Source organism: Apteryx rowi, unplaced genomic scaffold, assembly GCF_003343035.1.
Source record: "Apteryx rowi isolate R43461 unplaced genomic scaffold, aptRow1 scaffold_116, whole genome shotgun sequence".
In the NCBI taxonomy this organism is placed as follows: domain Eukaryota; kingdom Metazoa; phylum Chordata; class Aves; order Apterygiformes; family Apterygidae; genus Apteryx; species Apteryx rowi.
This window is the reverse complement of record NW_020447375.1, coordinates 1253474-1273753: the sequence shown is the minus strand read 5'-3', so window position 1 is coordinate 1273753 and position 20280 is coordinate 1253474. Positions and strand designations below refer to the sequence as shown.

General features: G+C 42.9%; 1 protein-coding gene across 2 annotated transcripts in view; it reads left to right on the top strand.

The window, feature by feature from the left end:
- PCDH15 (protocadherin related 15) overlaps nucleotides 1-20280 on the top strand; it is a 293502-nt gene that overhangs the window by 225209 nt on the left and 48013 nt on the right. For both annotated transcript variants that reach the window (XM_026081044.1, XM_026081033.1), the window contains exons 22-25: nucleotides 889-1001; nucleotides 6081-6190; nucleotides 6888-7028; nucleotides 12438-12565. In XM_026081044.1, coding sequence (XP_025936829.1) covers nucleotides 889-1001; nucleotides 6081-6190; nucleotides 6888-7028; nucleotides 12438-12565 — 492 coding nt within the window. The remainder of the gene's footprint in view (nucleotides 1-888; nucleotides 1002-6080; nucleotides 6191-6887; nucleotides 7029-12437; nucleotides 12566-20280) is intronic.

Sequence of the window (20280 nt, the reverse complement as noted above, 5' to 3'; positions counted from 1 at the left end):
CGTCCTCTGAGCATGACTACTATTGCATGCTGTCGTTGTTTTAAGAGCTTGGGACATTGCTAATCTAAGTCTCTTTCAGGTTTTAATTAATACATAATAAAAACTGTGCATTGGCTGGAAAAAAAAAATACCTCCTTTTGTTTCAGGCTGTTTGAGAACAGCTTGGACTCTTGCAGAAGAGAGATGAACTCCCCTTGCTAGGAGGAGGCGCGGACCTTCTCCGTCTGGTGACCTCCTGAAATAAGGACAAATTTAGGGAGAGAGGAAACTAGAAGCTGTCCACTACTTCATCCTCAGTGGACTGGTTGCTCATCCCTTTGCTAGCATCCTGAGGATCTTTTCCAAGACGTGTTTTTTTGTGCCTCTGACGTTAATTTTTTGTTATCAGACCTCAGTTTTAAATAACGGTTTCTGTCAGCAGCAGCAGAGAATTGTTACCCAGCACTTTTTTTGGATGGTTTTATGGGGAGATAAACGTGCTTTTTCACTAGAAAAGCACTCCGCTGCTTAAATGGAAAACTAAATGATACCATTAAAGCAGCTGAATTTGATTGTGGAGTTTCCACGTAAGGACAGTCTGCAATTAGATGTGAAGGGGGGAAAAAAATGTAAGTCATGTACTTTAAGCTGTCATTGTGTTTTGGAAAGGTATTTTATAGAAGAATTTGAATTCCAGCTCACCGTGTTTTGGTAAATTTTATAGCAGATGGTTCAATGTGTGGTTCGCGATCACCTTTTTTTCTGTATGTTTTTGTTCTTCTCCAACAATGTATATGATTTGCGGTGAAAGAAAAGCTCATCTGACTCGCTGTGCAAGAAGTGTGTTGCAAGTCAACATAGAAATGCTCTTGCCCATGCTGAGAGGGTGATTTTCTGTGTCGTTTGTAGTTGGTTGTCATTGCGTATGATGATGGGGATCCCGTGAAGTTCAACACCACCACCGTGGAAATTGCCGTACTGCAACCGTCAGTAATTCCCCGGTTCACCCAGGATGAATACAGGTAAAGTGTTTTTGCATTCAAGTTACAACTGTTATTTTTTTTTAAGTTGAAATACGTTTCCATTTGAATGCCAGTCGGATGTGTTTTGGTTATTAATATGCTGTACTGTCAGTGTGAGTCCTAAATTATTGTTAGGTTTAGGTATCTGTTACGTTGCAATAACTTTTCCTGATTCAAGAACCTAACAGCCTCTTATTTCCTTTAAATCTGGTTACTCAATCGCCGTTTAGTTGCAGGAAGGTGTAGCTTTATTGGCTTCAGCGTATCGGTATATCCTAATGAACGGCCTTGCCCAGCTATTTTAACGGAGATTAGACAAAAATCCATGACATGAGTTCCGTTTTTCCTCATGATCAGAGTATTCATATTTTGAAAGAATACCTTAAATAGGATTAAAGATAGCAAAGTACTGCTAATTTAGCATGCTTTAAGTATGAAACAGAACTATGAAATCTGAAGGAAGGGTGTAAAATTATAAACTCCGTGTAAAAGCTGAGGGATTTTTCTTGAGAGAGTCTCGTGTGGCAGTCTCAGCAGGTTCTGACATATTTTGGCTGTTTTACTGCAGAAGATATAAAGTCTTGGGGTACTGTATGATGCCCAGGTACCCAGTTGCAGGGGGCCAGTTAACTGGAAGAGGAAAAATGTTCTTTTCCGACTCAAGAAAGGAGGCAAAGCAAGCTATTTCGGTACCCGTGCTTAATGGTAGGCAAGGAAAAACGATGCTGCGAGACCTTTCCAAGATGCTCCACGTCTTGGGTAAATCACAGAAGCTAACTGGGATGGCAGCATGAGCCGGGAGTCGATTTTATCGCGGGAGGCTGGAAGTCGGGAGGCGGCGCTGCGAGTTGAAACTGCCAGGTTTCATGCAAGCTTATATTTTTAGTTGGCACAGTGTGTCTTGAGGGTAAATCTCAGCTCAGTGGTGCTACCTGTTTTTGGAGGAGCCAGAACGAGTGGCTCGGTAGTGGGTTGGTAGCGATCTTGGCTTGCGTAATTACTGTGATTTGAATAACGCCCGTGTTGTTTTTCTAGCTCTTTTGCAAACTTCATTCCGGTATATTTAGCAAAAAAATGGTCACGGTGGAGCAGTTTTACGGAATAAGGCTGCCTGAGCAGTTGCAGCACGTACTGCMAATCAGAAATAAATAAATAAAAGCGAAGAGAGGAGCAGATGGCACGATCAAAAAGGCATAGCCTCATTAGGCAGAGAGCGAGATGAAAGCGCGGCTCTGCCCTGAGCTGTTGGTTTGGCAGCTCTGGGCGCTGTCGGAAGCGCAGCCGGGCGTCCGGGTCTCCCCTCGGCGTCCTGTTTCTACTACGGGAGACTTTGATTATTATCCATGTCTTGAAGCGACTTCCATAGGTGGCAACTGAGTTGAGCAGAGGAGAAATCAGTGATTTGCGTGGTACCCCTTGGCTCTCCCACCGCAGTACTGCGTAATTTGGGGCGACTAACTGTGTTTCTTCTATTCCCACCTTATCCCGCAAATCTCTCTCTAGTGCATGCGTCTTTAGGTGCAGACCGATTTCCTTCACCCCACTTCAGCGGGTGCCGCGGGTTATTCCTGCGCTCCTAGATGGGGTTTAACTTCATTGACAATGTGGATCCCCTCTCCCAGTCTTGGATGTTAAAGCGGAGTTTGAGTGAGGGAGCCAACGGCAGCAGTGCCTGCAAAATTAACTGTTTTCCAAAGCAAGCGTCGTTTGCTTGTCCTGCAAAAACACAAAGCACAGCGAGGCAAAAAAAAACAGAAGGATCGAATAAATACAATCAATAAATCACTTCCTTGGGAAAAATCAAACCGGCTGTTTGATTTGAGAGCTCCTTTCCCAAGTTGTTGTTCTTCTCATCCGCCGGTTCTGCCCAAAATGCCTCTCCATTGACCTCCAGCTCAAGTCATTGATCCAAAAGTTTCCACTCCTCCTAAACAGGGAGCAGCAGCACTGTCATTTCTTAATTAACAGATCATAATTAGTAGCACCAGCACCATGAAGACCAGATGTGAAGTGAACCTCAGGTGAATATAAAAAGCTTTTTTTTTTTTTTTTTTAGCAAGCTTATCCTCTTAGGAGTGCTTTCTCTTTAAAAACAAAAAAATGAATAAATAAAAGTTCAAAGGGACCTGGGACTTCTTTTYGTGGTTTGTTAATTAATAAATATCACATCCTCTTTGCAACGAGAAGGTCATCGCTAATAGCGATGTGCTGCGGTAGCAGGAAATGAAATGTTAACTGAAAGCGGCGTCATTGCTTCCTAATTATTGCCTGCGGGCACATTAAACAGGTGTTCAGACATTTCATAGCAGAAAAAGGAAAATCCTGGAAACTTGTAGCTCCTCTTAGCGTTGCATTATAGGTCCCCAGTCCGGTTGGAAAAAAATCTGCACCCACTGGTACGGCAATCAAAAGTTTGGTTCCAATTTAGGAGGAAATATGTGAAATGGAGAATTTGAGGCTGTTCCGCGACGTAAATGTAGCGTGGCATCTCATTTCTATCGTAGGATCAACGCTCTCCACCATGGCCTTGTTCCACATAGAAGAGAGATTTGGGGATGGGTGGACCTCTCTCTCCATTGCTCAATAAAAGATACACTGTAATGTTTTCCACTTAATTAAATCTGTCAACGCCATAGGCAGCTCTCACCCGAGCAAATTGCTATGTATCATAGGACTTCACAAAACGAAATTACGGAGGCGTATCGGGAGTCGATTGGAAGCGTTATTCAAAGAAGCTTTTCTCAATCTGTCGTTTAGTCAAGCGGTTATTCTAATCRTGGAATAGGTAACGGGGTATCCGGCGCGTAGGCGTTTAGGGCAGGGGAAGCTTTTCATCCGTGAAATCTCCCGCATTCTGCGCCTTGTTCAGAAAGCGCCGCCCGGCAGAGAACAGCGTCTCCAACGTTGTGCGCATCGGAGGCCCAGCAGAAGGAAATTGTTTTGCTCTCATCGTGAGTATTCGACTAACTCATCTGCCTTTAAACTCAATGAGAGAAAAATATAATTACTGAGAAAAGATGAATTGTTCCTGGGAGGGGAACCAGTTAATCTCTCCACATCTCTTCTGATGAGACCTCTCCACGAGGTCTCCTCAGAAGTGAGGACAGCAGCAGCGAATGTCCCTTGTTCAAATCGAAGTGGGTGAAGTACCGTTGGCGACAGTTTTGATGCAGAACAGCATCTCCAAGCTATGGAATATGGCGTAGAAATACCAACACTAATGTCATGTGAACTCATCCCAGCGTTCGAGGTGTGTTATGAGAGAGCAGAACCACGGCGTCATCCTTGGTCGCAGCATTGGGCGTATCGATATCTGTCCGCCTGGCGGATTCTCGTGCGTGAGAGTCCTACGTTGTGCTTGGCAGGGATTTTTCTCGCTTTTTGCTTTTGTAGTAATCCCGATGGAAGTATTTCGGCCTTCATGTCCTTAGCTTGAATTTGGGAAGATCGGTGGGATCACACAAATGCATTAGGCCTGATGACAGAGTTGGCGGGAATAAAATGTGACATTTAGTTTCCGAGATAACGGGTTGTGACATGGGCTCGCTGTAGCAATGTCTAAACTCCCCTGCCGTGTGTTTTAGAGATAAATACCAGGAAAAGGTCGGAATGTCTTGAACTGATCTGAAGATTGAGACAGAAAGTGAGGATGTAAGAATAGGAAGGAAGACATGATGCTTCTCAGCAGGCTTTGAAGACCAACTGCTTGGGAAATACCTTTTTAATTTAGAAGAAAATATTCTTTTCCGGGAAGAAAAAAATTAATCACTGTGTCTTTGTGCCGACCTCTGTTGTGCCTACTGGAAGCTGAAAGTTTGAGAGTAGTTAAAGGGTTCAGGGGGAAAGGCTGAGGCATGAAACGGATCTTTATTTGCCTTCCTGGCCTGCATTTCGGACCTCATCAAGGGAGCTGCCGCTCGAAATGCCTTTGGGTTTGCAACGTTTTCTTTTCTGCCTCCGAGATTAACAGTTGTATTTGTAAAAATGCACCTTCAGAAGTGTTCTGCAGCGCTGGTTTTGCAGCTTAATGCATCAAGTAGCAACCAGGGGTTTTGTTTCTGCTGCCGATGGCACGATTGAGGCAGGCGGAAGGATGGGAGCCAGGGAGATCCGCTCTCTGCCGGCGCGCTTGAATAAAAGCGGGATTATCGTCCGCTTTTTTTTGTGAAAAGACGGCGAGGACGCTGCTTGAGGGCAGTCGCCGTTATATGATCCCACGCGGCTCAGCTTGCAAGAGCGTTCTTCCCCCCGTAATGCTAGTTTTAATAAGACTGCAGCTTAAGTACGTTAGGACAGATTCCTTAACCGAAAATACGGCACGTACTGCTTATCCCCTTTCTTTGGCTGGCGAAGGCCCCCTTTATCATATGTTGCCGCGAAGTCCCTGTATTTCTTCTGCTGAAGCTAGGTGGATGGGGGAAATGACTGCAAGGGAAGTAATCCTTAGGTTTTCGCTCTTCTTTTTAGTGCGTTTCTGTAGAGACCCTTCGTTCATTTGGAACTAGTTGTGGTTTCCTTGAGRAAAACCTTTCAAAATGCTACTTTTCTATTCTATTCTATTTTTTTTTAGAAGCTAGCATCTGAACCATAGGAGGCGCAGAGCAAAGTAATTCTTTGCCACGTTTTGGGAGAAAACTCATTACTTATTTGTGATGGAAATTATGCCTGAATACGAGAGGCTCCGTTTTAAGTGTTTGGAGGGTACAAAAAGCATGAGATACAGATCAGTTAGTGGTGTAATACTTTTATTTTTCCTTTTATTCCCTCTCCCCCCCCCCAAATCAGTGATCAGTGAGTTGGAAATAATTTACTAAGTGCTTAAAAGAGAATGGAAGGGCTCGACGCACCCTCGGATTTGCAGCTGATTTCCTGAGGAGCGTCTTAGTACAGAAAAGGGTTAGCGGGAAAACATGCAGGCATTTCTAAAGAGTAGAAATTCCTGTGGAGGCGCCTTTTCAGGCTTTGCTACCTTGCTCAACGTTCAAACGATAAAAATGCTGATGCGAGGAAGAGGTTTGTCCTTCTGCCGCCGCGCGGGCAAGCGGGAGGTAACGCAAATCCTTCTGTTCGATCCCGCAGACCGCCGCCGGTGAGCGAGAGCGCTCCCAAGGGGACCGTGGTCGCGGTGGTCATTGCGGCTGCCCTGAACCAGACTATTGTCTATTCGATCGTTTCGGGAAACGAGGAGGGTGAGTACCGGTGTTTACAGCCTTACAACGCATGCGTTAGAAGTCTTCGAGAAGCGCCGATGAGCAATAAAGCTTCCGAGACACAATCCCACCTCATCCCTACCACGTCCAGGCAGTAAGGACTTCCTTCGTGCTGTTATTGAGCCTTTAGAGATCAGCTCCCTGCAAAGCCATGCAGGTGCCCCATATAGCTGAGGAGCACGGGAAGACTTTGCTCCTTGGAAAGTGGCAGTGATTCCCATAGTTATGCTTCCTTTGGGTAAAACTTGTGATATTTTTTGTCTGCATAGTGTCACCTATGTATTGGTTGGTATTAAGTTCCTACTCTTCCTATCCTTCAAGGTGCGTGATGTCCTTTTGAGCGTGCTTTTAGGAACAACGTGGTCAGCTCGTGCCTACCTTTCTCTCTTGGGAAGCTCAGGACCCTTGCAGCATACGTTTATTAATACTGTAAAACTGTAAATACGTGTGATCTATGTCTTCTCCATTCCCTAACTCGAGCCTGCTATCTGTAGCACCTAAACGGTGAAAACCTCTCTCCTGCTGTTGGCATCTTTCTCAGAAGTGCTGGCATGGATTCCTGCAGGCAGCCTCAGTGCCCTCACCAAAAGAGAAACTCTTAGCATTAAAAAAAAAAGGGGGGGGAAAAAACATTTAGGGGTCTTAGAAAGTCACTTTTGTTTTTGCTGGATTTCAGATGTGTTTGCTATTAACAACAGAACGGGCGTGATCTCTGTTAAAAAGCCTCTGGACTATGAAAGCGTGAAGAGTTATGAGCTTCGAGTTCAAGCAGACTCCTTGCAAGTGGTCCAGTCCAATCTGCGTGTCCCTTCCAAAAGTAAGTTTAATAGCAAGAATGCTTTTTTTGCTTTTGTTTTTGTTTTTGTTTTTTTTTTGCAATACCTCCAGGCAGAAGAGAGCTTTATTTACAGATCCTGTATTTTTGCTTTGTATTTGTCTTTTTTTTTTTTTTTTTTTTTTCCCCTCCTCCAAATGTTTTGGAATATACCATGAAATTGGGTGACAGACTATAACCGGAGAGACTGTACAGTGGATTGCAGTTAGACTGAATTTATCAGGCTTTCCTACGCTACCCACATAACCCAGGGAAGATTTGAGGAAACTGAGCGTATGCATGATCACGGATATTTCTTCTTCCTTGAGCAAGAAGTGTGTATGTGAGTTTGTGTACGCGTGACATAATGCATAGGGATTTTGCAAGGGTCACAGGCTTAACTGTATCAACAGCAGAGGATTCTGTACGTTATTATAGCCATCATTAATATATATTTGGAGAGGGAGGGAAAAAGAAAGCTAGCAACAGTTTACTGCATATCTTTGTGCTTGGGAGAGATCCGGTTAAGGTTTTATTTCTCTCAAAAGTAGCCAGGCCGTACGCAGTGAAGAGAGATGCCTTATGCATGTCAACTGTGCCTAATCAGTTTGTGGTGAATTATTTTACTCTATGCTATTTATTATCGGACAAGTATTGTGGTAGAGTGAAAGGCATGAAGTGCACCTAAACCACTAAATGTGATGTTGGAAGAATAATATTCAAAGCTGATTTTGAGATGCCTGGTCATACGATAGTATATWGACTTAAAGCAGTTGAAGTAGTTCTTAAATTTATTGAACAGAARCCCCATAAATTGAAAACAGACACGTTTAAAACAGAAAAAATGACTTAGAAAAGAGGGCATTGGATTAGGACCRTTCCTCCTAAGTTTCTTCTGGGCTCGAGATTCCCATTTACAAAGCAGAGATCCTTAACCGGAAGAAAATATCCATTAGTGCTGATGGTCATCTTTGCCGGTAAGCCGAAAGAGATGGCATTGATAGAAATTCCCTGGTGAAAACGTYACCTCCCTGGAATATTAGTGTTTCTGATTTTACCAGGGTCCTGAATACACCTTTTTCTGTTTCCATATACAAGCAAGTCATCGCCGCTTGCGGAAGCATGTTCACTTGCCTAATTTTCTCACCTTCTCACAAACCTTATGTGGAAACAACATATATAATATGTATTTTTTTAGGGTCTGATACATATCAAATTTTGAATATGCACTGAAAAAAAAAATTTCACAGGTATCTGGCTAACTGTGCAGCAATAAATCACTTATCTCCATGTATTGGATATCCCTTGACCTCTAGGTATGGTTCCTGTGTTTGATGTATGCCTTTCTATTTTCTCGTCGCCTTTTCCTTCCTTGACAAGTTTTAATTAAGTTATACACTAGGTCAGAGTTTGGTGGCGCTGAATCGATGAACTGCGGTGGAAGCAGGTGAGGCAGAATTAGGGCATCACCGTAGGCTTTGGTGACGCTGAAATGGTGTCTTCTGCAGCTTTGGGGATGGGTGCCTTAGGTTTTCTGACAATGCTGAATTTAAAAGATGGGAATACAGGCTTGAGGARTCAGCACCTTGTGATGCTGAACCCTGAATGACCTTAAGTATTAACAGCTTTTTCTAATTCAGCTTGATTTAGACTGCTAAGTACGCTGGCTTTTTTGTGTCTTCTATTTGCATCTTGGGTTGTCTCRCACGATGGAGCCCTGATCTGTTTTGGGCTACCGGAGGACAAATYAGGATCATAATTATTAGCTTCCAGCTAGGATCTTTCAGTTCKCCCTCACTGGATAAGATGAAAAACYGGTAGAAAAAGGGAATTTCACAAARCTGCGCGAGACAGGGTATGTTCTGCAAAATGAAGGTGCTGCCTTGCAATCCATCGCAGCATGATAGATCTTTCTCGCTTTTCTTCTCCCAGTCAATGCTCCAGAGGGAGTATTTTTGGTGGTTCTTCTGTAGCTTATCTATGGATGGGTCTGTGAAGCGCCTTCCCCATGTAAACAGTGTTTTCCCGACRGGAGCGAAATCGGTGGTTTCTTGTGTTGCGGGCTTGGAAAAGCCTCTGCATCCCTGGTCTCGTTGCCTGCATCTTGTCCTGAAGCTCCTGGCATTGCTGGCAGTCCCACCATCATCCCTCCACCCTGCTGCTTTTATTTTTGCATGCGCTCTTTATGCCTCGATTGCTCTTAAAACAAYATCTCTCTCCTGCTTCTTAAGGGTGCTGCAGAGTTTAAAAACCAGCGTGTTTTTTTTTTTTTCATTTAAATCACCTTAGAAATAGAATTGGGCAAGCAAAAGGTATGCCACGTTTTTCCCGCTGATTCCTATTTGGTTCTGCCAAATTTAGCAAGTGAAGATGGAGCGCAGCTGCAGTCGGGGTTTTGCCTCGCCTGCCAAAGCCTCACGTCGGTTCGACGGACTTTTAAGATAGTAGTAAAGCAAACTATTGCTGAATCCTGTCCAACTACAATTCTCAGTTGCAGTTTGATTAGAAGGAGCTTTTTTTTAAAAAAAAAAAAAAAAAAAAAAAAAATCTGCTGTTTTGAACAGTCTGCTGTTCCCTCCGGCAGAGCAAGCAGCCGCTGCTTGTTTAACAAGTTCTTCTGTTAAAGCCGCTGGGGTACGAAGAGCAGCTGTACCGATGGCCGCGTCGCTCTAAGACGAGCGTCGAGCATCGTTGGGAAAGGCGTGATGTAAAACAAGCCTGGTAACGCTCGAATCAGAACTTTAGCGACCAGCTTCTAATGCCRCCGTGTCCAAAAAAAAAGGCTTTAGCATTGCTTTTAGCTCAACTTGATGTCTGCGGCCCGTCCAGAAGCTGCAGGGTTGGCGCGAACCGAGCGCATTGGTAGCGCTGCTTAGGTGAACAGCGGCGCGGGAAAATCAGAGTTTTCTCCAAGCCTTGTTTGTGATTAGGCTGTAGAAAAGTTAGTTCACGCTAGTTCTGACCTGAGCTTTTGGTGGTGGTTTTGGCTTTTTATTGGGACCATGGGAAATTCCTTGCATTAGTCGTTTGCGGTTTATATAGTTTTATCTGTTTTGAAGCATCCTCRGGTTTCCCTTAGAGCAGCTGGCTGGATGTTTCTGCTCTCCTTAAGCAAATCTCAGGAGTTGAAAGATCCCCAAGCCTCGTCTTCTAGTCCTGGGAGACATCGTTTCCCTGGAGCCCAGCGTGCCCTACGTTTGGGACATCCTTTGGCCAGCTTGGCTGTCTCCTGCTGGTTTCCCCAGACGGGCTTGAAATAACACAGGCCGCGTGAAAGATGTTTTATTTGCATTACGGATAGCGCGTGCAGCTTAGCAAGCGCCAAGTGCTACCAGCACCCAACGCGATGCGATTGGGGTCTTCCCTACGGCAGCACCCTGGTGCCAGCCACCGATATGACTGTTTATTAGCTCAGCAGGGCAAGGTCGCTTATGCACATTGCCTGTAATCCCGCTTAAATCGCTTCCTTCCCTAAAGGATGCAGATGCGATGAAAAAGCCTGCCCGGGAACCTCATTTTTCTCACTGGGACTGCGGTTTCTCACTGCGCGTTGCAGCCAAAAACATTAGGAATCTGGTGTGATGAGAGAGAGAGAATTGACTATTCGCAGAACCTCATAATAGCTCTTTGATTGAAAAATTTTTTCGGTGTATTAAATAACATAGCCGAGGCAAGAGGCGTCTTTTTAAAATACACATAAGGCAAGTAGGGAAGACTAGGCGTAGCAGTCTATTGTAGAAACTGCAAATGTCCGCTTTTCCCGTTATTCAGACGCCCAAGCCGTTCTGTTGGATTGTAGCTGCTTTTCACACGCGTAAAAGTAATTTTCTTTTGTATCAGGTTTAGTTTATCTGCACAGATCCGTGTGAAAAGCAAATAATGGATTATTCCTTTGAGGAAATGTCATTTCCTTTCTTTTTTTTTCCCCTCCTTTCTCTTTTTTCCTTCTACTTATACATTTTAAAAGCATGGTATTTTGATTTTTTTCCTCTTAAAACTATGATATTTTAAAGGTTTTTCTCAGATTGCTATTACTTCTGTGAGGTCCTCATCGGTTTCCCTCAAGTTGGACCACCTGGTAGACGTAGTATCTTTGGTGACTTTGGCAAGTCTAAGAAATAGTCTGGGTTTTAATCTTTTGCCCCCTAAAAGTCCAGTTACTGAGCTCTTTTGAAAAGCGACGGTGTTTTGGAGCCAGCGCAGATCAGCACGGCACCTGGGCAATGCTTGGACTACCCTGGCGCTCCGGTGCTGCGGGAAAACCAGCTCCGAAATGAGGCCATGTATCGCTTGAAAATGCGGTTTTAATGATTTGGATGGCATTATTTCCAGCGATCTTTCTGGATTATACAATGCAGAAAGGCACAAGCAGATGTTGGCACAGATTACTGCGTGGTTGAATTTATTTATTTATTTTTGCTGTAGGTCCGTAATTTTTGCTGGAAGGTTTTTTTTTCCCTCTCAGAGGAAAGAGTTCGTTATCCTTCAGCGTGGCAGATCGGTAACCAGAACTGGTTTAATAAAGCACAAATTAGCAGCTCTGTTTTGCTTTAAGCTGTGCTAAACCTCAGAGGAACCTAAAACTAAAGCTCTTGTGCTCCGGCCAGATAGGCTGGGTTTGTGGTCAAGGCAGGCTTAGGCACGCGCTGGGTTAGCACAGTGAATTCCCGAAGGATGAAGACCGTGTGGCACGTGCACGGCCAAAAAATCAGATATTTGTGCCTTATGGCAGCAAGCAGGCATAGAAAAGGTTGCATTGGTCTGCAATGCAAAGTTTTGCGTTGTCTAGAAGATGTTTTTGCTGCACCGTTGCATCTATTCGCGTGAGTTTACAGATTTGCAGGGGATTGGGAGTAATTAAAATATGTAAATGTAAGCACGTGAAGTGGGAAAAGCAAGCTATGGTATGGCCAAAATCTGCAGTACTGAAGCACGCTGTTGTTATTCGTGCCTTTTTCTGTATTTGAAAAATTACCTGAAGGTCCTTCGTCATTATTTCCCCCAAAGAGCTTCCTTCCTGAAGCAAGCCACAGCAGCCCTTTTACTCGCATGCCTGTTCCACTGGCCCTAATTCCTCGTGTACAGGTGATGGGAATCTTCTACATGGAAGCAAATTTTAGCTCAAAGTTAAATCAAGGTTCAGTCAAAAAAAAAAAAAAAAAAAAAGGAAATGCAAAACCAATAAAGGTAGATTTAAAAAAAAAATTACACAAAATCCCTTGGTTTATGCCAGGTTCATCCTTTTCTTACCAGATGTGCCATTATTTTGGAGGTATTTGTTTTTACGGTGTTATCAGTGCACTTGTTTTAGGTGCTGCTTTATCTCTAAAACACAGCCAAGTCTATGAGATGCGATAGGTGCCGAAGATTTCCTCCCAGTGACGCACCCGTGCTTTTATTTCCCCGTTTCAGGTAACACAGCCAAGGTGTTCATTGAAGTGCAGGATGAGAACGACCATGCCCCTGTCTTTACYAAAAAGCTGTACATTGGAGGAGTGTCGGAAGACGCGAGAATGTTTTCTTCCGTGCTTAAAGTTAAGGTGAGACTGACATTTTTGAAATATATAGTTTAAAAAAAAAAAGGAAAAAATTCAAGGAAAGATAATATATAGGATATAATTAGCATCAGAGAAGAAGATAGGTTAGAATAAAAGCTCTTTGTTTTCTATGAAATGCTCTGTGATGCAGGCTGTTGTGCTAGGTAGCCCTTCCCAAAATGAGCCCAGAGATGCCAGAAAGGTGGGAAATAGTTTCACGTTGACTACGGGAAAGAAGCCACCGTAGCTCACGTTTTGAGTAGGTTTGCTTCCTAACGCTGTATGAACTATGAAGACTCGGTTCAATGTAAGCCAAGCAAAAAGTAGTCATCTAGAACGTGCAATGCTTGTGCTTATTCTAAAGATTAATTTCTGCCCAAATGAAGAAATTACCAAGTGAGTTATGGAATAGCATTGTGTGTTAGAAATAATACCTTCAGAAAAACATCTGCAAAATTTAAGTTGCGGAAAATCAGAACGTAATTTATTATTCTAAGCTTTTTCAGCAGGCAGTGGTACTAGCCTTTTTTTCTGTCCTTCAGAATAGAAAGGAATTCTTCTGTTAGTGAAAGGCAATATCCATTTCAATTAGTGTTAACAAGTATTAATAAAATGAATGGCTCTTCTTGAGGAGTTCAGGTGATAAGAATTTAAGGAGTACTTTTTTCCAAGTTGAAACTTTTAAGAACATTAATGAAGTGTGCACATTACTTGCATTATAGACAATATTTAAATTTCCATGCTAATGGGGAAACTAGGGGCTCAGTAAGAGTTGTAAACACGCTTGCTTTCGTCTTCTGTGCTCATTAATAGTTCCTGAAGTTCTTAAATGAAATCTGAGTAGTTTTGAGAAGAAACTGATAGATTTTCTGTGCATGTTCTCAGTGTATCCTCAGGTATTTATTTTAAACTGAAGTGTAAAATCATTGTTACCAAAAAAGTAATGGACTCTGAACTGAGCCGGTGTTTTCCTTGTATTAAACAAAATCCGGCATTCTCGCGGTGCAGCGGTGACTCTGTTAATTAACTCTTGGCTTCTTTGGTTCTTCTTTTTATCTGTAAATGACAGATTCTGCTTGCAAACCTGAAGGTCAAAGACTGCTATTTGTAATAGTTTCATAGCGGATGCTTTGTGTAGTCAGGTCATAGGAAAGGCATTTACTGTGCTGTCGGTATTGCAGAGCCGGCTGTCAAGGTTTGGTTCTCCAAGTGAGGCGGGATGCTTGAGAAATTGCACAGGAGAGGGGAGAAACCAAAGTCTGTAGAAGAGTAGGGCATATTAAGAGAGAAAAGAGGACAACCCAATTCAGGGAAAAGAAAATAAGGACAAAACAGCACTTTATCAGAGATGAGGTGTGGATCCGTCTCCTACTTTGGTATCACAAGAAGGCAACTCATGTTAACTGCGCTGTATTTCTCATGACTCTTGCATCCTCAACTGGATGACTCTTGCATACCGTAAAGACGGAATAGATCACGGAAAGAAATGTTGAAGTGACCAATGAAGATATTTCACGTTCAGTGAACACCTGGATTTACTTTCTTGAGTGAAAATAGTAATTTAGGACAAAGTTCTCCTTTTTTTGAAGTGATCGACTTGTCCAAGCATTGGAAGCAGTAACAAGGAGGGCAACCACTTGGCCCTCTACTGTTTGATTGCGTTCATATAGTAGCCAAAAGAGTTGTAAAACACAACAGTGTCCTGATGGAGAAATGAAGATGATGAAGGAAACTTGCATTTTCTCTCACATGGAGCTGGAACCTAGCTCCAAAATGCTCTAAATTAGGAAGTTATAAAATCTAGAGGYATTAATAATTAAATGATCAGATTTTTACAGAGCATAAAGCAAGGGAAAGCCAGAAATTGCTGGAGAGACAAGGGAAGATATGAACATAATCGATGACCTTGTGGCCTGAAAAATCAGTCAAAATGAGTCACATTCATTGCATATCTCTGGAAGGGATTTTGGGAGCCAGCCGAGTCCCAGAAACTCCTGGGCTGGGAGACCTGGAAGAACTGGCAGAGATTTTCTCTGGGGACTTGACTTAGACAAACTAAGGCCACAGAGAGTGATTTTGCTTGCTTGCTTCTTTTTAATGTGAAATAAAGTAGAATAGGGGAGAGAGAGAACAAAACAGCATATATGCAATGGTTGTGGATGTAGAAAGCAGAGAAGGATGTTGAGAAGCAAGGATCAGTGTGGAGAAAGGACGACTGGAAATATGGGAGCTCTTCCAAAGTGGATGTTGCCTGCTCAGAGCTTGAACAAGGGAGAAACTGAGCTCCAGGGATATGGACCCAAGAGGAGGTACCAAGGAGGTAACYAAGAGGACCCCAAAGCTCTGCAGCTCTCCATCAGTCAAATTTACCCATGCTACCCTCCCCTGCTTTGAAACTKCTAAAACACGGCGATTTTTGAAATRCAAGAATGGATGTGCCTGCCACRATAACAGAAGGAAACCTTTCTCTAGCTCAGTATGGTGCTCTGTTGAAGTCATCTAAGAAGACAACAGAATGGGACATCTCTAGCCAGAGATTTAGAGAAATAGGAAGAGATTTTACAAATATATCTGAGGAAAAGGAGTACTTGGGTAAAAGTGGAGTCATTAATTGAATGAAACCAAAGGTCAGAAATTAGGGGTGATGCGGATGGGCAACACTTGCAGCACAAGTCCCATGTTTGCCGTGGTGAAGGGCCTTTTGGCAGGCTGGTTGGAAGCCCTGATATTGAAAGCATGTGCTGGCTCCTTTAGTGAGAAAGGCCTTTCTCTGGTGTGGTGGGAGATGTTGTCCATCAGACCTCCTCCAAAAAAGTTCTCAGTTTCAAAGCAGGGCTCCGGCTCCCTCTGGTTTGCTTCTGGCTGGTCGGTGATGGATTAGGACACCTCAGCCCCCTGTGACCTGACAGGGGACTCGGCAGCGGGTCCTGGAGCACGGATGGGAGCAGGCTAGCCAGCCTGCCTTCATCTAGGGGAAAGAGGAAAGGCGAGTTGGGTCATCCAAAATGAATTTATTAGCAGGAAGGTGGAGAGCAAATTAGCAACTGAAAGTGGAATGACTGGTCCTGTCTTCTGTGAACACATGTCATTACATGGCTGTTTCCAGCCCCTTTAATTTCTCCTGCTGCGTATGTAATGATGTGGTAGGTACCAAGGATCAATTTGATGGTATAATTTGTGAAGCATGAATGCAGCAAATGATGCCTCAGTGTACTCCTCACTCGCAGCCAGGTTTTGCACAGGTCATCTGTGATTCTGGGGACCTTTCTGGGGTTTCGTTACAGCCCAGCACGTGCCGGAGATCTATATGGAAGTATGTTGATTTGGAGGAGAACTCTGGAGGAGAATGTTCAATGATTGCCATCACCGACATCCCCTCAGCAATTCAGAATATTTTGATTTTGTGAATCTTTCAGTTTTCTTTGGTAGCCCTACAGTTTTGACAGCCGCAATGAGTTGTAACGTGATGGGCGATAACTGAAGTAGGTAGCTGTAGAGAGGTTTTTATGCTGCTCTTTAAGCCATTGCCTTGAAAATAAGGGTCAGATTTACCGCAAGGTGATGATAGTTTGCAAGCAGGCTTGTGTCATCTGGTCGCTCCTGGTGGAACAACCGCAAGAAAACACCGACGGACGGACGGGTTATTAGCAGCTAATTTGAATGGCGGATGTCTAGACATTGATGTGGCTCCTGCGGTTAGCTGTGATTTAGAGTATGTCTGCTTTTATTTGCCATTGCTGTAATTAAATTAGTTAGGCATAATAATCACAGTGGCAGGCGCTTGCCGGCAGTTATCGCTTAGTGGTAGTTTACGCTAATATAATTATCCCCCTTTATCAAACAGGAGATGGAAAAGATGGGCTGAGAGGAGYGAGTTGGGAAAGATGGACGTGCAGGTGGTTTTCGGTGCAGTCACTAAGGAGGTCCAAAAAGTGTTTTACCATCTTGGTGGAAATTCCGTGTCTTTATTTTAGACGTGTTGTGGGTTACACCAAGCGCGAGAGAAATAGTGCTGTGTGTTTCTAAAACGTCCGTAGTTCTGCAAAAGCTTGAAAAGAAAAATAATCGGGGAGAGCTGCCGCTCTCACCCCTCTCAGACTGGGGGTAGGTCTCCAGCTCCGTCTGGTTTTGGCATTTAATTAGTTATTCACAACATTATTGACACGTGAGAACGGCTCGTTCTCCATGTGTGTAATTGATATAAAATTAAGACGACAAGCCTTACTGCCCCGCACAAACAGTACACCTCTCATGTTAAAAAAAAACAACAAAAAAAAGACGATTTGTTCCTCTTTAACTGTGCTTCATGATTTGCCATAGTCATTAATTTTAATATAGCAATTGGTGTAAATCACTTTGAGAAAAATTTATCACAAATGTGCCGCTACTGAACATCTGTATGTTCAGTTGCTTAAGTCATTCTGTCCTCTGCGTGGCTTGAGCAAAGTTCTGCTTTCTTTTCCATCAAAGCACGGTTGCATTTCTCTTCTCAAAAAATATTTTATGATCCCCCCCAGTCTTGGCAGAAGTAACAACAGAGAGAACCTAGCGGGTAACTCTAGGAATAAAAAATAAACCAACTGCCATGGGTCAAACTCAACAAAAAAAAATCACAGGAAAGGCAGCAAACTAGTGCTGAGTACATAATCTTACAAACAAATAGAATTTAGAGGCAAAAAGGCCAATCAAATATTGGATAAACACGTCTCTCATTGTCAAAGCAGTTAGGTATGTGACTAAGGCAAATGCCACAGATTGCTTCTCCCCGGTCTGAGAGTTGCAGCAATTCTGCTGGGAGCAGAAAGCATTCTCTTACATATATTCATTGGAAGATAATGTCTTTTTTTGGAGAATTAGGGTAAAACGATGTTTTCTCCAGATTTTTAGGACAATTGCTATAAATTAAAAAAAAAACTGTTGTCAAGTTTTTATCTTTTTCTTTAAAAAAAATCAGATTCATTTAGAGCAACTCGCATGGCAGATCGCTAACCAAATTAATTGTAATTAAAAGTGACTTTATTTAATAATGAGCTTTAATATTCTTCCGAGTTCAAGCTCCTTTTTTTTTCAAAGTGAGTGTCCTACGAAAGCAGATCTGTACAAGAATGTATTTATTTAAATGGCCCTTTTTAACTGAGCCTTAAGTCCTTGAGGTCTTAAAGACTGTGTGTATATTGCTAATAGCTCACTAGGAAATGTGGCGCTGCGATAAATTCCGTTTTTCTTGCAGTGACGGCTGAGGCCCGTTCTCCCATCTCAAATGGACAAACGACTTCCCCCAGCCGTCTTTTTCTGTAAATAATTCTGCACAATATTCTTTCCTTCTTCCTCCTCTCTTCTGCTGTTTTATCGTCCTTTGCAGAATGCTTTCAATTTAGTTTTTCCATCAGCCTCCACTTTTTCCCCAAAGTCTATCAAAGATGTACAGCGAATGGATGAGATCTCTTGAGTCCAGGTCGGTGATTTGATGCAAGACCACGGGGTTTAAGCAAAAGAAGCTTTTTAAGTGCTCTCTGGGAATTTCTGGAGGATAATTTGAGCTGGACTCCGACACCTCTGAGTAATCCTAAAAATAATATTCCCGTACTAACAGGCTAGTTCCAGTTTTCTGAAAAATACAAAAAAAACCTCCTATGAGAAGCTCCCTTTCTTCTTCTCTATAAGCATGATTTGTCAAAACCCAAAGGATTGCACTGTTTTTCAACCACGCGCGTATCCTAATTTGGGAGCCTTGATAAGGGATCGAACCGCTTTCTGAACAAGAATTGCCTGCTCTCTCCTGAAACGAGGGCACCTGGGAACCGTGGTGGTAGGACAGCCGTAGGACGTCTCGGCCGCTTTTCCGCCTTCCTTTTTCGCTCCGAAAATGTTGCAGCTGGACCTGCGGGGACGAGACAGCGGGAATGGCAGTCTTGCAGAATGGCTTGAATTACCGTTCCGTGCGTGTGCCTGGAGCAGAGTTTCGGGGGTCGGGCAGAACGGATGGGGATTGCTGCTATAATAACCTTTTCTGTTTTCTCCTTTTTTCTGTGATTCTCTTTTTTTCCAGGGTTTTCGACATACCTAAGAGCCCGTTGCTGAGATTCAAGGCCGTTGCATGCTTTCCGTTATGAACATGTTAATGAAAAACAAACGCAGTACTCATGACTTTCGCAGTTTGAGGTTTTCTTTGCATTTTCATTATATTAAACTTAGGTTTTTTTGCTTAGCCACAGGCATTTTCATATACGTCCCGGTTTTCTCCTCGGAATTAGGACCAGGCTTCCTTTAGCGCATACGCAACATTTTCAGTCTGCTTTATGAAAGCAAAACCAAAAACCACATTATCTTTAGGGAGATTACTAGAGGGCATTCACTTTTCACTCTGTAATGGTGTTATTAGCCTTTTCTTTTTAAACATTTTCTTTTACAGTATTCATCTCTCTGCTTTTGTTTGTTGAAGTGCATTTAAATGACCAAATATCAGAGGTCCTACTTCTAATAAAGCAGTTGAGGCTTTTTTTTTTTTTTCCTCTGCATTTCTCCTTAGCTTCTGGGGTATTTTTGTACTGAAAATCTTTGCAGAAAAGGAAGCCGGCCCCAGAATAAATGCCTGTGAATCGAAGCCCCTCGAAGTCATTCACCCAAATTTGATATAAATGACTCTAGTATGAAGCCAGCTGAGGTTGATGATAATAGAAACAGCGGAGTCTGTAATGCAGTTATATATCTTGAAGGAAACTTGATTCTTGCGGTCGATCAAATTTTCTTTTCAGACCTTTTTTGTATTTTGTGTCCCATCCTGATATGCTTCCTCATGTAACCTGTTCCTTTCTTCTTCTTTGAATATCGCAATATTCACCGGCAAAATAAAGCAGTCGTTTTATGCTACAGCTTCTTTTCCCTAATGGCACAGAGGAGAACACAAATTACTGTGTACTTAAACGTAATCCTTGAAAGGAATTTATCTAAGCTGTTGCGCAATATACTTATCTAAAGCAATTTATAAAACAAATATGTAAAATTCCTGGGGATGGATATATAAATGATATGTACGGAGAGTATACTGGGATTGTTTTTTTGCCTGGGCACATTTATCCATATTAAGCCTCCAGTTATTTTCTACTCCTGTCTGTAACCTCTGGATTTTTTTTTTTTTTTTTTTTTGGCATTCCCGTTTTCCTTGGGATGACGTGTAAATCTTCACAGCGGTAAACTCGGCAGAGACATCAGTGAGACTGACTCACAGGCGCCTGGAGGGGCAGCTGTCTGCTGCGAAACACAAATTTCTCTTTTCTCATTTTGCTTTTGCATGGGCGCAAGAGAACTTTACTCCTTGTACAAAGGAACTGCTTTGCCAGTCGCTATCTTTTATTCGTTAAAATATGATTTATGAGTCACAGAGAATAATCTGTAGGGGGAAAGCATGCTTAGGAGAGGTAAAAACCTACCTTGAGGCGGCATGCCCTCAAATGTGCACATCTGCTATAACATCTGGCCTCCRTCAGGAAGCCGCTTGCCCCGCTAAGGGTAGTAATATAATAATTTCAAGCACACRGGTAATTTCTTTCTAAGAACACATCCCTAGATAGTATCTCGGCTTGCTAAACTTTTTACTAGAAAAAGCAGAGCTTTTGGTTTCCTTTTGCATGGATCGTTGCTGGTTATGCCTGAAAGAGAAGATGCATTAGCTGTTATTCTGTGGAATAATTTAGCATAGTGGCCAGATTTCCACCGGG